The sequence below is a fragment of the Pongo pygmaeus genome, chromosome 2, assembly GCF_028885625.2.
Source record: "Pongo pygmaeus isolate AG05252 chromosome 2, NHGRI_mPonPyg2-v2.0_pri, whole genome shotgun sequence".
Taxonomy (NCBI): Eukaryota; Metazoa; Chordata; class Mammalia; order Primates; family Hominidae; genus Pongo; species Pongo pygmaeus.
The window spans coordinates 176424450-176445380 of record NC_085930.1 but is presented as its reverse complement, the minus strand read 5'-3'; the positions used below and the strand labels follow the sequence as shown (position 1 = coordinate 176445380).

The window sequence follows — 20931 nt, the reverse complement described above, 5'->3', positions numbered from 1 at the left end:
CTTTCATTGGGTTCAGCCCATATCCTCACTGATTTTTAAAATTTGAATAAACTTGTGGTGTACAGTTCTATGGGTTTTTACCAACGCATAAAGTCATGTGTCTACCACAGTACCCCCACCCCCACAAAAAACAGTCTTACAACCACATTCCCTTGAGCTTCCTCGTTCTCCTCTTCCCTTTCTCAGTCCATAACAACTATTCATCTGTTGTCCACCCTTACAAATGTGCCTTTTTTTGAAGGTCATATAAATGAAATCATACAGTATCTGTCCTTTCATGTCCTTCATTTAGCAGAATGCATTTAAGATTCATCCATGTTCTTGTATGAATCAATATTTGTTCTGGCTGGTTTCCAGTTTTTGACAATGATCACTAGGTCCTTTAAAAATATTTTCATAGCAGGTTTTTCTTGAATATAGGTTTTTAATTCCCTGGGTAAATACCTGGGACTGTGATAGGTGGGCTATATAGTAAGTGCATGTTTATTTTTATAAGAAACTGCCAAACTCTTTTCTAAATTGACTGTACCATTTTGCATTTGCTCCAGCAAGGTATGAGCGTTCTGCTTGCTCCAAATCCTTGCCAACACTTGCTATTTTCATTTTTTTTTCTTTTGTTTGACATTTTAATAAGGTGTGTAGTTGTATCTCATTGTAGTAGCTTATATGGCAGAGGTTTAACCTAATTCATTTATAACTAATGTCCAGGCTGTATATATTTTTTAAAGTATGATGCCCATAATAGCTCTTCAGGCTATTTTTTTTGTGGGGGGGGGGTACTGTGGTATATATGACTTTATGCATTGGTAAAAACCCACAGAACTGTACACCACAAATTTATTCAAATTTTAAAAGTCAATGAGGATATGTGTAACAGTAGTGTGTATCTGTTAATTGCCTTTTTCTAATTAACTATTAGCATATAAATATAATTCCAAAGTCACTTGTCAATTTTATCAAAAATTTAATGCCTTTGAAAGTTGCAGAAGAGGCATTATAAAGGAAGTACATGGTTAAGAACATGGTCTTTGGGAGGCAGACTGCTTGAGTTCAAATTCCTCTTCTGCATTCACTACCTGAATGACTCAACAAGTTGGTACACCACTTTGTGTCTCAGTCTCATCCTTTGTAAAGTTAAGATCATACTAGTGCCTATTTAATATCTAATAAAATTTAATGCACCAAAGTTAGTTAGAATGGAGCCTGGTGTATTTTAAGTTTTGTATCCATATTAACTACAAATGTCATTGAGAAGGCTCTGCCTTTTACATGGGGACTTCATGAGCTTGCATGGTATGGAAGGGCTGTGCAGCTACTCATATTCTTGGCTAAAAAGTGACCCTTCTCTCCAATAATTTGGTTATATACTATGAAACAAAATATACACTCTTGACCTCTGTGAATTCCTGGGCTTCACTGCCTTCCATATGAAATGGGCTGCAGCAGTCTTCATTGTTAATTAAGTAATAGATACCACAGCCTGAACACCTTACATTTTTATTGTAGGAGCCTATGTTACCACCCTGCTGGTATGATGGAAGTTTAAACAAATGCCCTCAGGTTCCCTTAGAACTCATCAACACAATGCCAAGACTGTGAACTAAAACTCACATTCATAAATTAGCTTTTTAAGTAGCATGGTGTTTTTAATGGACTCCATGTGGCTTTTGAGAGAACACTGACTTGTAGCATAACTTTGATTTTTAGCTTAAACAAAACTCAGTAGGATGTGCAATTTAAAAATCTTCTGTGATGTCAAGTTGATTTACACAGTTTTTTTTTAGTACATTAAGATTCTGTTATACAATTGTACTTATCTTTGAATTAAAGGTACAGTTATGGTTTCATCATTAATTTTGCATACTCACTCATTTGATAAATAAATCAAGAGCTTGTCTGGGAAAGTTTCAAGTAATATATTTCAGTCTCTTAATTGCTTCTTTCTTATTTTGTAGAACTCCACAAGAGCAACTTTTTAACCTGCTACCAGATACATTCCCACATCCATGTGAAACCACTGGTGATGCACAGTGTTCTCAAAATGAAAACGATGAAGATAGTGATGGTTAGTTCATACTTGATTAGATATGTTTAAAATGTATTATCTCAAGTTATATACACTAAGCATTAATCAGAATCTGCTTTTGGTTTTCTTTAATATATTATTCTCAGTTGTACCATGTAATCTTTTATCTTTAGATTAAAATCATGTACACTCACTTCTTTCCCTTTCCCTAGGTATACCTTGCCTTGATTTAGATAGTTTCATTTAAAAATTGAATGCTAATAAATGTGTATTTCACTTGAACTGGGAAAATTGACGATATTTGTATTTTTGTGTAGATACACATGAGAACACTCTTCTTTTTTGGTGGCTATCTTATTTGAAGAAATTATAAAGTAAGATATATTCTTTGATGATATTATTTGTGAATCTTATTTCCTAGGTGAGGAGACCAAAGTACAACACACAGCTCTTTTATTGCCAGTGGAAACATTAAACATAGAGAGACCTGAACCATCTCTAAAGATAGTCGAACTGGATGATGTAAGTGCATAAGTGCATAATGACCATTCATGCTTTTTAACAGGGAATTCATAATGTATAGTTACATCTGCATATTATTTTCAATAAGATTTCTCAAATAACTAACATAGTTTAATGGGAAATTTACAAGTGTTTGGGTTTAAATATGCTTATAAGAATAAAACAATAATATTCTGAATGTAAAGAGTAAATTTGTGAGCTAAACTCATTTTTTTTGGATGAATGTATTATGGGAGGTAAGAAGACATTTCACTAGTTTAACTTATGGAAATGTAGTTTGATGTTTTGTTAGTTTAGTTCTTTATGTTATCAGGTTTTTAAACAAATATTAGTCTCATTACATGGTACCTATTAAAATTTAAGTGTAAATTTAGTTTCTTGAATGTCATTTAATATTATTTTCTGTTTAAAGGTAGAGATAGTGTTTAAGACTTAAGAAGTTCAGTAAAGTAACTTGAACATAGCTTGAACATATGTAGAAGACACCAATAGCATCAACTAGAGCCAGACCCAGTCAGAGCTAGAGCTCTGGACTGAAGGTTTAGGGTGTGATACATTCAGTGCATTTCTGACTTTCTAGTAATAGAGTAGCTGAATGTGCCACTTGTCCTAGATATTTCTCTTACTGTGGTTGTTACAGAAAATGACTAGAATGGAGAACTTACCTCTTTTAAATACTGCTTTCTTCCTTTCTTCTTTAGGTTGAAAGCTTCTGCTATTTTTGTTATTTGTGTTTTTTGGCTAACAACATTTTTATTTCTCCTCTGGATAAATTTGAGAGACTGGACAAAAACACACACACTACATACATGTGGGCATGCCATTCATTACATTGTTGAACACAGAGTAAGTTTATGATGAGCCAGTCAGAAAACTGACAACTTCCTAGTCACTAATCTACTTGGCAGGTAGTAGTTACATACTTAAATATAAGTTATTATTGTTGGATTGGGGTATTATAATAGTGATAAAGTAATTGACATATCAACCAATGTCAGTTGAATTTGTTTAGTTCTCCTAGAACTTATGTGTTATAAAATATAATTAGAGCTCTCATAACATCATTTGTAGGAAAAATGTACTCCAAATATCACCCATAAGTAAGTTGGTTATGTGTAATAAATTTTTGTGAACTGACTAATATTATATAACATTAATTTAATAAGACTTATGAAGAGGAATTTGAAGAAGCAGAAAATATTGTGCCTTACAAAGTTGAATTAGCTGATGCAGACAGTCAACAAAGGTACAACCTTTCTAATTAACTTTGTGTGCATATTGAGCCCCCTCCTGACACACACACAAGATCAACTGTCTTTTTAAATGTGAAATATGTGCTGTGAAAAAACATGTGACATTAATGTTAGAGTACATTTTACTTAACCCATGCTTAAATTTGTATACAATATTGCTAATATTTAATAACATTCAGCAGTTAGAAAACTGTCTATAGTGATAGGTTTGTACTCTTACCTAATATTTGGATTATTTAATAAATTCTTCTGAACTTAGGGGTTGTTAACCTCTGAAATGGTTGATCAACTTTGATATGTTTCATATGAGCTTTCTTCTTTTCTCTAAAGATACTCTGGATTTTCTTCAGTTTTCTATGAATCCTAAATAAAAAGTTTTATAAATGATTAGTCTGAGAGACTAAAAGAGCTCCTGTACTATAGATTACTTCCTAGGTAGATTTTAATGTATAATAAAGTAAACAAATGAAGTATAATGGTTCACTTTGTAACTGTGTTGTAGAATTTTCTCATTTCCAAATGAAAAATAATATCTAACTGTATCTGTTAGTAATGTTAAAACAGTTACTTTTTGCTGTTGAAACTTCAGGATTCAGTCCTTTTTGCTGTTGAAACTTTAGGATTTGTAAACAATGGAATAAAATTCCTGTCAAGTATCCCCTCTACCAATTCTTGATTCAGATCAGCTTAGGCCCCTGTCCGCATTTTGCAATAGCTATGGGTCTGAGTGATTCCCCTGAACAGAAAAATCCCATGTTTAGACACACAGAACCAGCTATCTAGCAGCAAATGTGATTTTGGAAGTGGGGTTTTGGCAAGAGACAACTTTCTGTTGAGCAGGTAAGAGGTTTATATCCACCACTCTATCTCTAAGGAAATGAATAGCATTTCTGTTCTCTAATTTGATTCTTTTATATATCTTATCACATGTCTTTGCTTTGACTCCTATGTAAAAGCATAGGGTGTGATATTACATAGGGTGTAAAAGCATAGGGTGTGCTGTAAGGTGTTGGTGAAGGCAGAGAAAGCTACTGATCATGGTTTGGCAGTAGTTTTACAGCTTTGGTTTGGAGGTGCCCATAGAACTACATTAATTTTATCTCTCTCCTGGGGATCATGAGTGACACAAGCGGGCCTTTTTGGTTGAATACAATTCATAAGTTTTATAATGGTATTCTGTAGAGCTTATATAAATATCAGGTATTATTAAATATATTATTCATTTCATAAAGAATGTTATTTAAATTGTAACTATGCATATAGATAGTAATCATTATTAAAATTTGAAACCTAAATATCACATACTGCTTTTAAATTCATACCTTATTGATGAACAAATAATATGTTTATCTAGTAGTATAGCCTTGATTTCATCAGATTTTAATGAGCTTGAAAGATAACACTCCCTTTTTAGAAGAAAATGTAAGAAATCAAACTTATTTCAAGATATTTTGGAAAACAAACTTTCAAGTGAAATTTTGCAGTTAAATTAGATTTGGTTCAGTTACCTATTCATCTTAAATCCATAATATTATTAGTTACTTATAGTTGAGAATGTGTTCACAGTAAGGTTAAAATAAATATTAAATTAATGTAAATAACCCTATTTTATTAAGGTTTTACTATATTTGTTTTAATGACCTGGGACTTTTAAAATTTTCTTTTTAAAATCATTTTTTCAACTCTATTATTTTGCTTGTTCCTACACGTGAAAGTTGTGCTTTTCATGATTATCAGAAGAACAGCTTTGCATATGAAAATGACATCCATCAACATCATGTTTTCAATAAGGGAAAGAGAGACTTCTTAAATCTTTGTCTGAGAAACTGCTCTACTTATTATAAAGATAATTCAAAAGGTAACATTTTTCTTGTTGCTAGATATTATTAACAGTGGATGTTGGTAATTTACTATTGCAGTCTATAAAAGCTTTGTTATGCTGTTCATTTTAAAACCAAAAAAAGCTCAGTACCAAAATGAAAATTGGTTGAAAATATAATTTTCTAGTAAATATGCAATTTAGTCAATGGACAACAGTGTTTGTATGTATAAGAAAAATCAGTCAATATAGGGTACTCTAAAAGTTATTATAGACTCAGCTAGCATTTAAAGATTACATGGAAGGCCTTTTAGTGACAAAAGGTTCTGACTGGCACCCTCTTGCCCTCACTTGCACTAAATATTTTCCAAAAATATTCAAATCTGATATAAAGTTTCACATGAGAGAAAAACCAAAGTAAAACAAATCACCGGCCGGGCACGGTGGCTCATGCCTGTCATCCCAGCATTTGGGAAGCCGAGGCGGGTGGATCACCTGAAGTCAGGAGTTTGAGACCAGCCTGGCCAACATAGCAAAACCCCATCTCTACTAAAAAAAAAAAAAATTAGCCTGGCATGGTGGCAGGTGCCTATAATCCCAGCTACTCAGAAGGCTGAGGCAGGAGAATCTCTTGAGCCCAGGAGGCAGAGGTTGCAGTGAGCCGAGATCATGCCATTGCACTCCAGCCTAGGCGACAAGAGCAACACTCTGTCTCAAAAAAACAAAACAAAACAAATCAGCTTGCTTATATATCTATGTTGCTATTACTAGTAGTTCCCTAGGTACCTGTAGATTAGAATGCTGTGTGCATATGTGTGGTTTCAATTTCCAGATTGTGAGATCATTTAAAGAGAGTCACAGCAAAGTATCCTGGCCTAGGAGTCAGATTTTGTTTCCACTTGTGCCTTTAAATCACTGTCTGACCTTGAACATGTCACTTACTTGCTTAGACTTCATTTTCCTAAGCAAAAATATAGGAACTAGATAATTTTCAAGCCTCCTTTTAACTATTAGATTTGATCTACCTAGAATTTTAAGAAAAATTAATAAATATATCGTATGTGAAGATTAGATTTTTGAGAGATATCGGAGGGCATATTTGAAATAAATAGTTGTAAAACTGATGATTACATTCTGATTGGGCAGCAGAAGATAGAAAGCAGTGGTAGATTTGTGTAAATCCTGCTGGTCTTGACATTTTCAAATACTAAACCACTAAATTATTATGGCCAAATATAAACTACAGCCACATGGGAATTTAGGACTTTACAGTATTCCAATCTTGTCTTGAAGATGAGTATAGTTTGATCAAGCTAGTGCATGATGTTCCTGATGCCTCTAAGAAAATGATGCACATAAATGCCCATGTAATTGTTACTTTAAAGACACATTTTTGAAATGTTTACTTTTTAGAGCAGTTTTAGGTTCACAGCAAAACTGAGCAGAAAGTACAGAGAGTTCCTATATACCCTTTGCTTTATACACATACATAGCCTCCCCCATTATCAGCTTCTGCAACCAGATTGGTACATTTGCTACAATGGATGAATCTACTTTGATACATTATTGTAACTCAGTGTCCATAGTTTATATTAGAGTTCACTCTTGGTATTGTACATGCTATGAGTTTTGACAAAAGTATAATGTGATATGTATTCACCACTTACAGTATCATACAGAATACCTTCTCGTCCTAAAAATTCTCTGTGCCCTACCTGTTTATCCCTGTCTCTGACCAACTCCTGGCGACCACTGATTTTTTTACTGTCCTCATAGTTTTGCCTTTCCAGAATGTCATATAGTTAGAATCATACAGTACATAGCCTTTAATAGTTGGATTCTTTAACTTAGTAATATGCATTTGAAGTTTCTCCATGTCTTTTTGTGGCTTGATTTCTCATTTCGTTTAGTGCTAAATAATATTGAATTGTATGGATGTACAATAGTTTATTTATCAATTCACCTATCGAAGAACATTTTGCTTGTTCCAAGCTTTAGCAATTATGAACAAAACGACTATAAATATTCATGTATGGGTTTTTATTGGGACTTAAGTTTTCAACTTATTTGGGTAAATACCAAGGAGAATAACTATTGGATCATATGGTACAGGTATGTTTAGTTTTGTTTTAATAATTGCCAAACTGTCTTACCAAAGTGGCTGTACTATTTTACATTCCCACCAGCAATTAATGAAAGTTCCTGTTGCTCCATATCCTCACCGTCATCTGGTGTCAGTGTTTCAGAATTTTTCCGTTCTAGCAATCGTGTAGTAATACTTCATTTTTTTTTAATTTGCAATTCTCTGTTGACATATGATATTGAGAATCTTTTAATATGCTTATTTGCCAACTGTACATCTTTGTTAAAATATCTGTTCAGGTTTTTAGCTAATGTTTTGATTGGGTTGTTTATTTTGTTATTGTTGAGGTTTAAGAGTTTTTTGTATATTTTGCATAACACTCTTTTATCAAATATCTTTTCCAAATATTTTCTTTCAGTGTATGGATTGCCTGTTTATTCTCTGGACTGTTTTTCACAGAGTATAAGCTTTTATTTTAATAAAGTTTAGCTTATCAATTTTTTCTTTGATGTTGTATCTAGAAAGTTATTGTCATACCCAGTGTCATCTATGTTTTATCCTGTGTTATCTTTTGAGAGATTCATAGCTTTGCATTTTATATTCAGGTGTGTAATCTATTTTGAGTTAATTTTTGTGAAGGTGTAAGGTCTGTGTCTATATGTATTGTTTCACATGCGGATATCCAGTTGTTCCAGAATCATTTGCTTAACAGATTATATTTTCTTTGTTGTATTGTCTTTGTTCCTCTGTCAAAGATCAGTTGACTATATTTATATAGGTCTACTCAGGATTCTCTATTCTGTTTCATTTATCTATTTGTCTACATTTATTCCAATACCACACACTGTCTTGATTGTTATAGATTTATAGTAATCTTGATGTAAGGTAGTATCAAGTCTTCTGACTTTGCTCTTCTTCGATATTGTGTTCACTATCCTGGGTCATTTGTTTCTCTATAAAAAGGCAGGGATTTTGATTGGGATTGCAATGAATCTATAGATCAAGTTGGGAAAAAATATCTTGACAATATTAAATCTTCCCATCCATGAACATGGAATATTTCTCTATTTATTTAGAATTTTGATTTCTTTAATCAGAATTTATAGAATTCCTCATATAGATCTTGTATATAATTTTTCGATTTCTATCTATGATATGGCTTGGCTCTGTGTTCCCAACCAAATCTCATCTTAAATTGTAATCCCCATGTGTCAAGGGAGGGACCTGGTGGGAGGTGATTGGATCATAGGAGTGGTTTCCCCCATGTTGTTCTCATGATAGTGAGTGAGTCCTCATGAGCTCTGATGATTTAAAAGTGTGTGGCAGATCCCCAGCCCTCGCCAACATGTAATACATGCCTTGCTTCCCCTTCACCTTCTGCCATGATTATAAGACTCCTGAGACCTCCCAGCCATGTGGAACTGTGAGTCAATTAAGCCTCTTTCCTTAATAAAGTACCCAGTGTTAGGTAGTTCTTTATAGCAGTTTAAAAATGGACTAATAGAGAAAATTGGTACCAGAAAAGTGAAGTACTGCTGTAAAGATAGCTGAAAATGTGGAAGTGACTTTAGAACTCGGTAACAGGCAGAGGTTGGAACAGTTTGGAGGGCTCAGAAGAAGAAAAGAAGATATGGGAAAGCTTGGGACTTCCTAGAGACTTGCTGAATGGTTTTGACCAAAATGCTGATAGTGATAATGGACAATGAAGTATGGCTGAGATGGTTTCAGATGGAAATAAGGAACTTATTGGGAACTGAAGTAACGGTCACTTTTACTATGCTTTAGCAAAGAGACTGGCAGCATTTTGGCCCCCTCCTCCACCTAGACATCTGTGGAATTTGAACTTCAGAGAGATGATTTACAGCATCTGGCAGAAGAAATTTCTAAGCAGCAAAACAAAGCATTCAAGATGTGACCTGGCTGTTTCAAAAAGCATATAGTCATATGCATTCACAAAGAAATAGTATGAAATTGGAAATTATGTTTAAAAGGGAAGCAGAGCATAAAAGTTTGGAAAATTTGCAGCCTGACCATGTGGTAGAAAAGAAACACCCATTCTTTAGGGAGAAATTTGAGCCACAAGCTGCAGAAATTTGCATAAATAAGGAGGAACCAACTATTGATTGCCAAGACAATGGGGAAAATGTCTCTAGGGCATTCCTGAGATCCTCACAGCATCCCCTCCCATTACTGGCCTGTGGGCCTAGAAGGGAAAAATGGTTTCACAGGCCAGGCTCAGGGCCTCACTGCTCTGTTCACCCTCAAGACATGGTACTCTGTCCCGGTGGCTCCAAGTGCAGTCAGGATTAAAAGGGGCCAAGATACAGCTTGGACCTTGGATTCAGAGGGTGCAAACCCCAAGCCTTGGTGGCTTCCACATGGTGTTGGGCCTGCCAGTCACAGAAGATAAGACTTGAGTTTTGGAAACCTCTGTCTAGATATCAGAGGATGTACAGAAATGCCTAAATGTCCAGGTAGAAAGAAGTCTGTTGCAGAGGCAGAGCACTCATGGAGAACCTGTACTAGAGCGGTGCAAAGGGGAAATGTGTAGTAGGAGCCCCCACACAGAGTAACCACTGGGTCACTGCCTAGTGCAGCTGTGAGAAGAGGGCCGCCATCCTCCAGACCACAGAATGGTAGATCCACTGACAGCCTTCACCATGCAAGCCAGTGGTGTTAGACAGCAAGTTTTATTAAAGTGGCAGTGTACAGCAGCAGCAAACGCAGTGTTCCTTTTGTAACAGGTTTACCCCATAAGCACTGTACCAAGAGTAGCGTCTCAGAGGTGTCTCTGCAGTAATATTTTTAGCCACTTTCAATTACATGCAAATTAAAGATGAGTTATTCAGAAATTTCTAGAAAAGGGGTGGCAACTTCTGGGTCATCAGGTTGTTGCTGGGGAAACAGGTGGTAACTTCCAGATGTTGCCATAGCAGTGGTAAACTGACATGTCACTGGTAGGCATGCCTTTTTTTAACTTTTAGGTTCAGGGATACATGTGTAGGTTTGTTACATAGGTAAACATGTGTCATGGGGGTTTGTTGTACATATTATTTCATCATCCATTTATTAAGCCTTGTACCCATTAGTGATTTTTCCTGCTCCTCTCCCTCCTACCACCGTCTCCCTTCAATAGGCCCCAGTGTGTGTTGTTCCCCTCTAAAGTGTCCATGTGTTCTCACCATTTAGCGTCCTCTTATAAATTATAAACTAGTGCTTAGTTTTCTGTTCTTTTGTTAGTTTGCTAAGGATAATGGCCTCCAGCTCCATCCATGTCTGTCCAAAGTACATGATCTTGTTTTTCTTCATAGTATTCCATGGTGTATATGTACCACATTTTCTTTATCCCGTCTGTCATTAATGAGCATTTGGGTTCATTCCCTGTCTGTGCTATTGTAAATAGTGCTGCATTGAACATACATGTACATGTATCTTTATAACAGAATGATTTATATTCCTTTGGGTATATACCCAGTAATGAGATTGCTGGGTTGAATAGTATTTCTGTCTTTATGTCTTTGAAAATCACCATGCTGTCTTCCATGATGGTTGAACTAATTTACATTCCTACCAACAGTGTATAAGTGTTCCTTTCTCTCCACAACCTCACCAGCATCTGCTATTTTTTTTTACTTCTTAATAATATCCATTCTGACTGGTGTGAGATGGTACCTCATTGTGGTTTTGATTTGCATTTCTCTAATGATGAGTGATGTTGAGCTTCTTCTCATAGGATTGTGGCCACATGTATGTCCCTTTTACGAAAGTGTCTGCTTGTGTCTTTGCCCACTTTTTATTGAGGTTGTTTTTTTCTTGTAAATTTCTTTAAGTTCCTTATAGAAGGTGGTTATTAGAGCTCTGTTGAATTCATGGTTTGCAAAAGTTTTCCCCCATTCTGTAGTTTGTCTGTTTATTCTGTTGATAGTTTCTTTCACTGTACAGAAGCTCTTTAGTTTAATTGGATCCTATTTGTCAATTTTTGCTTTGCTGCTATCGCTTTTGGCATCTTTGTCATGAAATCTTTGCCTATGCCCATGTCCTGAATGTTATTGCCTAGATTGTCTTCTAGGGTTTTCATAGTTTTGGGATTTACATTTAAGTAGTTAATCTATCTTGAGTTAATTTTTGTGTATGGTATAAGGAAGGGGTCCAGCTTCAATCTTCAGCATATAGCTAGGCAGTTATCCCACCATCATTTTTTGAATAGGGAATCCTTTCCCCATTGCTTGTTTTTGTCAGGTTTGTTGAAGATCAGATAGCTGTAGGTGTGTGGTCTATTTTCTGGGTTTTCTATTCTGTTCCACTGGTCTATGTGTCTGTTTTTGTACCAGTACCATGCTATTTTGGTTACTGTAACTCTTCAGTATAGTTTGAAGTTGGGTAGCATGATGCCTCCAGTTTTACTCTTTTTGCTTAGGATTGCCTTAGCTATTGGAGCTCTTTTGGCTCTCAGCTTGACTGTCGTTGGTGTATAAGAATGCTAGTGATTTTTGCACATTGATTTTGTATTCTGAGACTTTGCCAAAGTTATCAGATTAAGAAGCTTCTGGGCTTAAGCTATGGGGTTTTCTGGATTTAGCATCATGTAGTCTGCAAATAGAGATAGTTTGACTTCCTCTCCTACTATTTGGATGCCCTTTATTTCTTTCTCTTTCCTGGCTGCCCTTGCTAGGACTTCCAATATTATGTTGAATAGGAGTGGTGAGAGAGGGCATCCTCATCTTGTGCCAGTTTTCAAGGGGAATACTTTTGCCCTTTCAGTATGATGTTGGCTATGGGTTTGTTATATATGGTTCTTATTATTTTGAGATATGTTACTTGAGAGATTTTACCATGAATGAATGTTGAATTTTGTCAAAAGCCTTTTCTGCACCTATGTGGGCGTGTCTTATGGAGAGAGGTACTTTTGACTTCCTTGTTTCCACTAGTCTTCAATCTGGTCTGGAGTCCAGGCCCTGCCTCTGGAGTCAAATCCTGCCTTCTACTTGAGTTGTAGACATTTTAATATAGGAAATGGCATTTTTTTCTCCCCCCAAATTGGATAACTTCCATTCAGGTTTAAGAGGGAAGTATAACATTATTGTGGGAGTTTTATTGTATTGAATAGCCTTTTTAAAGGTTTTCTTCTAAAGATGTTTCTCTGAAACAGAGATTATTTTATTTTTCCCAATATATATACTATCGAAGAGGTAGCAGGAGTTGAAAGAAGTTCTAAACACTATCTGAAATTGTCGAGTTATATAAACATTTGATTGTAACAAGCAAGTCCTTTGTAAAGCTGTAAAGCATTTATATCACTGGAGACAGTTTTATTCAAAGTTTCTACTATTTTGCATAGTCTACTTATAGAGATATTTGTTTTTGGAACAGAGTAAGGGATAACCAGAAGAAGCTATATTCAATCTGGATAATGGTGTGCATTTATTTAAAATGAAAGTAGTATGGTATAAATATTCAAAAAATTTTTATTTTTCAGAAAATCTAAACCAGTGTTTCACTACTGCGTTACCCACTATAATCACCTGGAGAACTTAGAAAGGGGAAGTTCAAAAGACCAATGCCTGAGTTCCACTCTCAGGATCTGATTTAATTGGTTTGGGGTCAGGCCCATACACTGACAATTTTAAAGAGTACCTTCAGATGATTCTACTGTGCAACCAGGTTAAAAACCAGTGATGTAAACCAAATGATTTATTTAAAGCAGACATAATGAGGTGGATGACTAATAAAATCGTGTTCACTTTGTAGCTTTCTAGAGGCAGGTGTCCCTGCTACACATTTTCTGTGCCCCCAACTGCTGCTCTTCTTTCATCTGGCACATTTCCCTGTGCCCTCTCTTTATTACTAGGTATGCTAGGGAAAAATGGCAAAATGAAAAAATGTTCCCTCTGTGTTACTTCTCATGAATTACTCTTGTAAAATTTGAGTGAGAGGAGGAGGTGGGAAAGTGAGAATTGAACCACAGGCTGAAATAAAAATTTGCATCAATTTTAAGATTTCATTGCAAAATAAAATATTATCTTCTTTTACTAGTCTAGCTCATTAATGTTTGGCTCTATAAGTGAATTATGATTACCACTTATGAATATAAGCATAGTAAAAATATTTTAACACTAAAACATCAGTAAAGGAATTTGTGAAACCGTGTTTATTGATAAAGATTTTTTACCACAGAACTTTTGGTTTATTAACAGTTTAATTATTTGTTTAAATTTATTTATGTACCTTTTGTAACTGTGTGTTTTTAACAGCAGAAACTTCAAACACAGATTTTGACAACATCGTGGATCCTGATGTGTATTCTTCTGACATTGAAAAAATTGAGGAAAGCACCTCCTTTGAAAGAAATTTAAAAGAGAAAAGTATAGGTTTAGAAAGTAATCAGAAGTCTGATGATTCCCGTATATCACTTGAAAACAAGGACACTTTGCTAGGTATAGATTTAGAAAAAGCTCTCATTGAGGAGAAATTATCTCAAGACATCAAAGAATCCTTGGAATTCAGCAATCTGCATAAGAGGCCAAGCTTTGAAGACTCAAAAACTACAAAGTCATCACTGGTAAATCTCTATTACGTTTATTATATTAAAATTTTATAAGAAACCTCATAAGAAAATGTCTTAGTGACACAATACATTCTCAAGTTACTTCCTATTAAAGTTAAAATGTGCTGCTGCTTTATATTATTATGAGATAGTTGAAGAGTGACTCATATGGGAGAGAACATTAATGGCTTCTAGGACAAATTCTAATATGAGGAATGCCATTTTAATAAGTGGCTTTCTGTGATAAATAATACTTTAAGGCCCACCTTATGCAGCATAGTCAGAGCACTGTTACTTTTCCAAATGAAATTCATTCTGAATAATACAGTATAATAAATCCTTTCTAGTTTTTTATGATAGTATAGTCAATGGTCAAAATGAAATAAATGCAGATATCTAGACAGAACCAGTTACTGTGGTTTAATGTAAGTATAAGATGAAGAAGGTAATTCTTTCAGGAAGAAGGCTAATAAAGAAATAGAGGTGTAGTTTTTGTTTCTTCTCATAGGAAAGGTAAAGTAGCTCATTATTGCATTGTTACCATGTTTTAAAACTATATTTGAATTTCATTCTGTATACTAGAAATCTTTACTAATTGTAATTATTAATAATACATTCTTTGGAAATTTAAGTGAGGCAAACATTTTTAACAACGCTTAAAAGTCATTTAAAATGAATTCCTACGGTTCCTGAAGAGGGAAGCAAAAAAGCAGGAGGATGAATACTTGAGTTGCTGCTACTTCTGCTTGGAGGATTGGCTTTCTGTGCCCACTTTGTGGCAGATGTTGTACCTTTGTGAGATAAGAAATTGGAACTGAGTCCTCTGCAAAAACTTAGGCCCTTAAATGTCTGATCAGTCATTAAAGGAATGCACTAGGAACATACCCATAGGTGCAACAAGATGAAAGGAAACTGATCTCTGCAAGTGATCTGGGCTAGGCCAATAAAACATTTCACCTGGAAAATAGATGTCTTGGGCTTTCATTTAGCATAGGTTTGGATATACATACCCAAATATACATTTGCGTATGTATTTCCTGCTTGGAAACTTGAAGCCAAGACATTAACATTATTGTTAATCCGTGCCTATTAATATCCTGATGTATCTGACAGAAGTAAATACTAATACTTTATAAAAGGACATGCTTACACCTTATCCCACAATAGATTCCACAAAATAAAACTCCACTTCAGATGGGCTTATCTTCTCATTTCCCCAGTGAAGAAAGCAATTGATCATAGCATGAATTTCAGCAGAGAAAACAAGAACTTCAATTTCCAAATTTCCACAGGGCGACATGAAGAGTACCAGGTAACATCTATATATACAGTGAGCTGTGTAATAAGTGAGGAATCCTGACCTTAAGAAACCCGATCTTTTACACTGGGCAGTAAGCCTGCCAGACCTTTGTCCTAGAGGAAGACTATTTTCATTACACTAGACAGTAAACAAACCTGCTCTTTGCTCTAGAGAGAGGGACTCAATCTCTATCCTGTGAGACTATATTTAAAATGTTTAAAAATAGAAAGGAAGAAATAAAGAGAACTTAAGAATAAGACAGTATGGACTGCTCCATTTATGAAGGCCAATAAAAATTTCTAACATTCAAAATATATTTATTCAAATTATAATAAAATGGATATAAACAGCATAATAAATACAAATAAGGAGAGAAATATTACCTTGAAAGATAAGTTTAAAAAATTGCTTGTATTGCAGCAAAGACATATGAAGAGTTAGTAATATGACAGATTGTGAAATAACAAAGTACAATTCCTGAACAATATAAATAAAAACAAATTCGCACTATGACTTATTTTTGAGATACCTCATAGACAATCTTAAAAGCAATAAAAGACAACAGAAAATTATCTCCAAAGAACAATTACCAGATTGACATTAAATTCTCATGCACAGCAACAGATAGCCTCAACAGTGTAACATAGTGGAACATTATCTTTAAACTTCTAATAGAACTGACTAACAATCTAGAATTCTAAGGCTTGCAAAACTTTCATTCAAGACCAAGAATAAAATAATGGCAAATTTAGACAAAAGTTCAGGTAATTTAGTTATTTCCCCTCTTGAATGAACATCTGAATGATATACTTCAAAAAGGAAGAAATTAAACCTGGAAGGAAGAAGTAGGATGCAAGAAATAATGGTGTGAGGGAAAAATGGCAAATATATTAGATGTATTACAAAATAATTATTATAATGCCCAATTTGAGAATTACAAAAGAAGAAATTTGAATGAGAATCATATGTACCATAACTTGTAAGACTGTTGGATATGTATGATTAGAGTTAAAAGTACTAAGATTCTGTATTATAAAGGAAGGTAGAGAGCATTGTAGGGATTGTTGACTTAGTGTTTTAGTTACACATGTTAAATACTTTGAGTAACAATTAAAATGTTACAGACACAGTGTTAAGTCATCCAAAATACTAAAGGAAAAGGGGAATATAGAAAATCCAATTAATTAAAACAGTCAGGAAATAAATGCATCAAAGGAAAAATAGTATGGTTAAGTGTTGGATGTAACAATTGCTCTTGGGTCTTTCATGTTTTTTTGCACATCTTTTGAACAAAACCACTGACTCTATTTGTTCCAAAGTATATTTTCAAGGGTGCTTGTATAGATAACTGCCTTGAAATATAGAGATTATGTCCCTCTTCAGAGCAAAGACTAGGTTTGTTTACTGTCTGGTGTAATAAAAATAATGTTTTCCTCTGGCAAAGGTCAGGCAGGCTTACTGCCCAGTATGAAATAATTGGATTTCCTAAGATCAGGATTTCTCTCCTGTAACACAGCTCAGGGTACGTGCAGATGTCACGTGGCTCTCTTCATGATGACCTGTGAAAACTGGGTTCTGGGAATTGGTGCAAATAATGATACTCTGGCAACTGCTATTGTTGTGAGTGATAAAGTCCTTTGTCTCTGACCAAGGAGTCTTGTGTCTTCGTCCAGCATCCGTGAAAGTATAACAGGCTTGCACATAGGGTAAAATCTCAGACCCTTCACAGTTCTTGACAACAAGTAGAAAGAGTAAAGCTGACAGGAATAAACCCAATCATATAAGTAATTAGAATAAATGTGGATAGTGTGTGTGTGTGTGTAGTTATTTTACCAGAAACCTGCTTAAAACATGGGATGGGGGGAGGAATTTCAGAGTAAAGGCAAGTACTAATTAAAAAAATAATAAAAATTTAAGGTAATAAAACATTATCAGGGTAAAGGGGACCATTATGTGCATGATAAAATCAACTATTTAATAGGAAGATTAAAGAAAATCTGAATTTGTATGTACCTATCAATATAGCCTCAGATATATTGTAGCAAAAACGGACAAAACCATATGGTATTATTGACAGATCCATCAATCCAATAAGATTTTCTATTAGTAAAGTTAGAGAAGATTTGATCAATACAAATAAGTTTAAAGAACATATTTTTTTACCACATACTCAATAATTAGAGAATGTGTGTTCTTTGCAAGAACACATGGAACATCTACAAAATACATGTTACAACACATTACAAAGATAAATCCACAAAGGAAGTTTCAACAAATGCTAAAGAAATCATATTACACACTGTGTTTTCCAACCATAATACAATAAATTATAAATTGATAGCAAAAGGCTAACAAAATTAATACAATTCAAATATGTCTAGGTTTTTTTTTTTTTTTTTTTTTTTAGACGGAGTCTTGCTCTGTTGCTCAGGCTGGGGTGCAGTGGCGCCATCGTGGCTCACAGCAAGCTCCACCTCCTGGGTTCCCGCCATTCTCCTGCCTCAGCCTCCCGAGTGCTGGGACTACAGGCGCCCACCAGTACGCCCGGCTAACGTTTTGTATTTTTAGTAGAGATGGGGTTTCACCGTGTTAGCCAGGATGGTCTCGATCTCCTGACCTCGTGATCCGCCCGCCTCGGCCTCCCAAAGTGCTGGGATCACAGGCGTGAGCCACTGCGCCCGGCCAAATATGTCCGGTTAATGAAAAATGAAATTAATGAAATGAGGTTAATGAAAAAATTAAAATAGAAGGTAGAAATATTTAGAACTGAATGTAAGCAAAAACATCACAGATAAATAATGTATAGGATGAAACTCAAATACTACTTACTGGGAAATTTATAATCCCAAATGCGAGAAAAAAGTAAAAATTAATGACCTATGAATCTGACTCAAAAGTAATAAAGCAGTAATAAATTCAAAGGAATTCACTGGGAAAACTTTCCTGCCATTCTCTTCAATTCAGTAGGCGAGGATAAGGAAACATGTATTGCCCTCAGGCCCTGCCTATTTACCCAATCCACTTTCTCAGGGAACCTTTCATTTAGTTAGATATTCTGATGATTTGCATCCCATCGAATTCCTGGTCTATTCTCAACTGATCAGAGTCTGTCAAGATAGCTGTGACTTACATAGCACCAATAATTTACAGCGGTGTTCCTTTACTTCTTTTATATGTTAATGCATACTACTCTATTCAATTAACGTAACAGGTGTGTCACTAAGCTTAGATGTTTCTTAAAAGGAAGGTGTGTGACATGAACATATAGAGGGGAACAGCATACACTGGGGCTTATCAGAGGGTAATGAGTGGGAGGAGAGAGAGAATTAGAAAAAATAACTAGTGGGTACTAGGCTTAATGCCTGGGTGATGAAATAATCTGTACAACAAATCTCCATGACACAAATTTACCTATGTAACAGACCTGCACAAGTACTCCCGAACTTAAAAGTTAAAAAAAAAAAAAAAAAAAAAAAAGGCCAGGCACGGTGGCTCACGCCTGTAATCCCAGCACTTTGGGAAGCTGAGGTGGGTGGATCAGGTCAGGAGTTAGAGACCAGCCTGGCCAACATGGTGAAACCCTGTCTCTATTAAAAATATAAAAATTAGCTGGGCGTGGTGGCAGGTGCCCGTAATCCCAACTACTCAGGAGGCTAAGGCAGGAGAATCGATTGAACCCGGGAGGCGGAGGTTGTAGTGAGCTGAGATGGCGCCATTGCACTCCAGCCTGGGTGACAGGGTGAGACTCTCTCTCAAAAAGAAAAAAAAAGGTGGGGGGAATGTGTGTGTGGCTGGGATACATTCTTGTTTTATTCAATTTAAGACTATCCATTGCTCAGTATAAAATATTGCTCAGTATAAAATATGTTCTGACAGAGCTAGTTCAGGAAGCAATCTGAATGAGTATTTAAGCGCATAGGATCCATAAAGTTCTCAGCAGCTCAAAGCTGCTGACATAATCAAAAGCCAGTCAGTGACTGTTGTAAAACAGCTTACATGGTTATTGTTTTTTTTTCAATTAGGTGAGACTAAAGGTAGTCCTGGACAGTAATAAAATAGTGTTATGTAAAGCTTGCCTCTTCCTCATGGGGGATATTGGATTGAGAGATTTGAAGTTTTTTCAGGAATAATCTGTCATAGGATTTTAAAAGAATTCTCTACAAACTAATGGGTTTCTGACTCCAGGATTGCCCCTTTTATAAATAAAATAATGTTTTAATCCATTCCTAGGTAATTATATCTGAGGAATAAAAAAGTGTAAATAGTTTCACAGAAATTTTCCACCACTGGTAAGACAGGACTTAAGCTGAGTGCCAAAGGTTCTCCCTGAGCATCTTATTACAGGAGATGGCCAATCTCTGTAAAGAATTAAGTTGTTGGATCACAAGAGAATTTGAAGAGTTGCAAAACAAAAGGTGAAAAGCAGGTGGAGGGGAGCTGTAAAATAGAGCTTTCTAAAAATAGAGCTTTCTAAAGTGGCCATCATAATTGGTACTTCACAGTTTGCAGACTGAGTTCCTGCTTCTGAATAAAGTGGTTGAATCTACTCTCTTTTCATTCCTAAGAACTATACCTGAACCTATTTCACTCTTTTTCTGTCCTAGTAGAAGCCATTCCATCAGAAGAAACGACTTAGAAATCTATTGTGCTCCATCCAAATTGAGTATAAAATTGTTCATTTTGTACTTCAGTTTTCAGAAAATGATTTCTGTGTAAGGTGGTACTTCCTACGGAATTAAGTACTAATTTGTAGTGCAGTAGTTAGGAAAACAATGGACTAGTCAGGGGTCCTTTGTTCTGGCTCTAAAACTATCAATAGTTAACTTTGTAAGTTTGTGCTAAAAGTAAACAAAACATAACTATTTTAGGATTTTTATCTGTAAACCAAGACCTTCAAAACTCTTCCAGATTTGCAATTGCATAATTCAAATACAAGCTTCAGTAGAGTGGAAAGAATTCTGTAATTGTTTATTGGTGTCTGGGCGGGCCATGGAATATGTGCTGAGAATTTTGGATTTCAATTTGTCTTTGAATGACATGCTTTATTGGTCACTAGCTTTGTTCTTTAATATGATCTCATTTATATAATTTATAAAGTTATAAAAAATTAAAGCAAGTTGCTTTACATTGATTTATGGGAACAGACTATATTTGGGCATTAGTTAGATTCATTACGGAATTGTTAAAAACTGATAACTACTCTGATTATACTATAACCTCATCTAGAGCTCTTGCTAATGAATTCCTAATCTGTTTCTACTGGATTCACATTTTTAAAAATCCCAGTTATATTCAATCCTAGAATAAGAACATGTAAAAATGAATTAATAGGGTGGCAGTAAAAGTCTAGGTTTCAAATCAGGCAGATCTATATTCAAAGCCCA

At 35.1% G+C, this 20931-nt stretch overlaps 1 protein-coding gene across 1 annotated transcript in view; it reads left to right on the top strand.

The window, feature by feature from the left end:
• Positions 1-20931, top strand: part of ZBBX (zinc finger B-box domain containing) — a 135387-nt gene that overhangs the window by 60429 nt on the left and 54027 nt on the right. Inside the window, exons 11-16 of the mRNA XM_054482754.1 lie at positions 1956-2065; positions 2448-2548; positions 3715-3794; positions 5517-5659; positions 13955-14262; positions 15985-15987. Of these exons, the coding sequence (XP_054338729.1) occupies positions 1956-2065; positions 2448-2548; positions 3715-3794; positions 5517-5659; positions 13955-14262; positions 15985-15987 (745 nt within the window). The remainder of the gene's footprint in view (positions 1-1955; positions 2066-2447; positions 2549-3714; positions 3795-5516; positions 5660-13954; positions 14263-15984; positions 15988-20931) is intronic.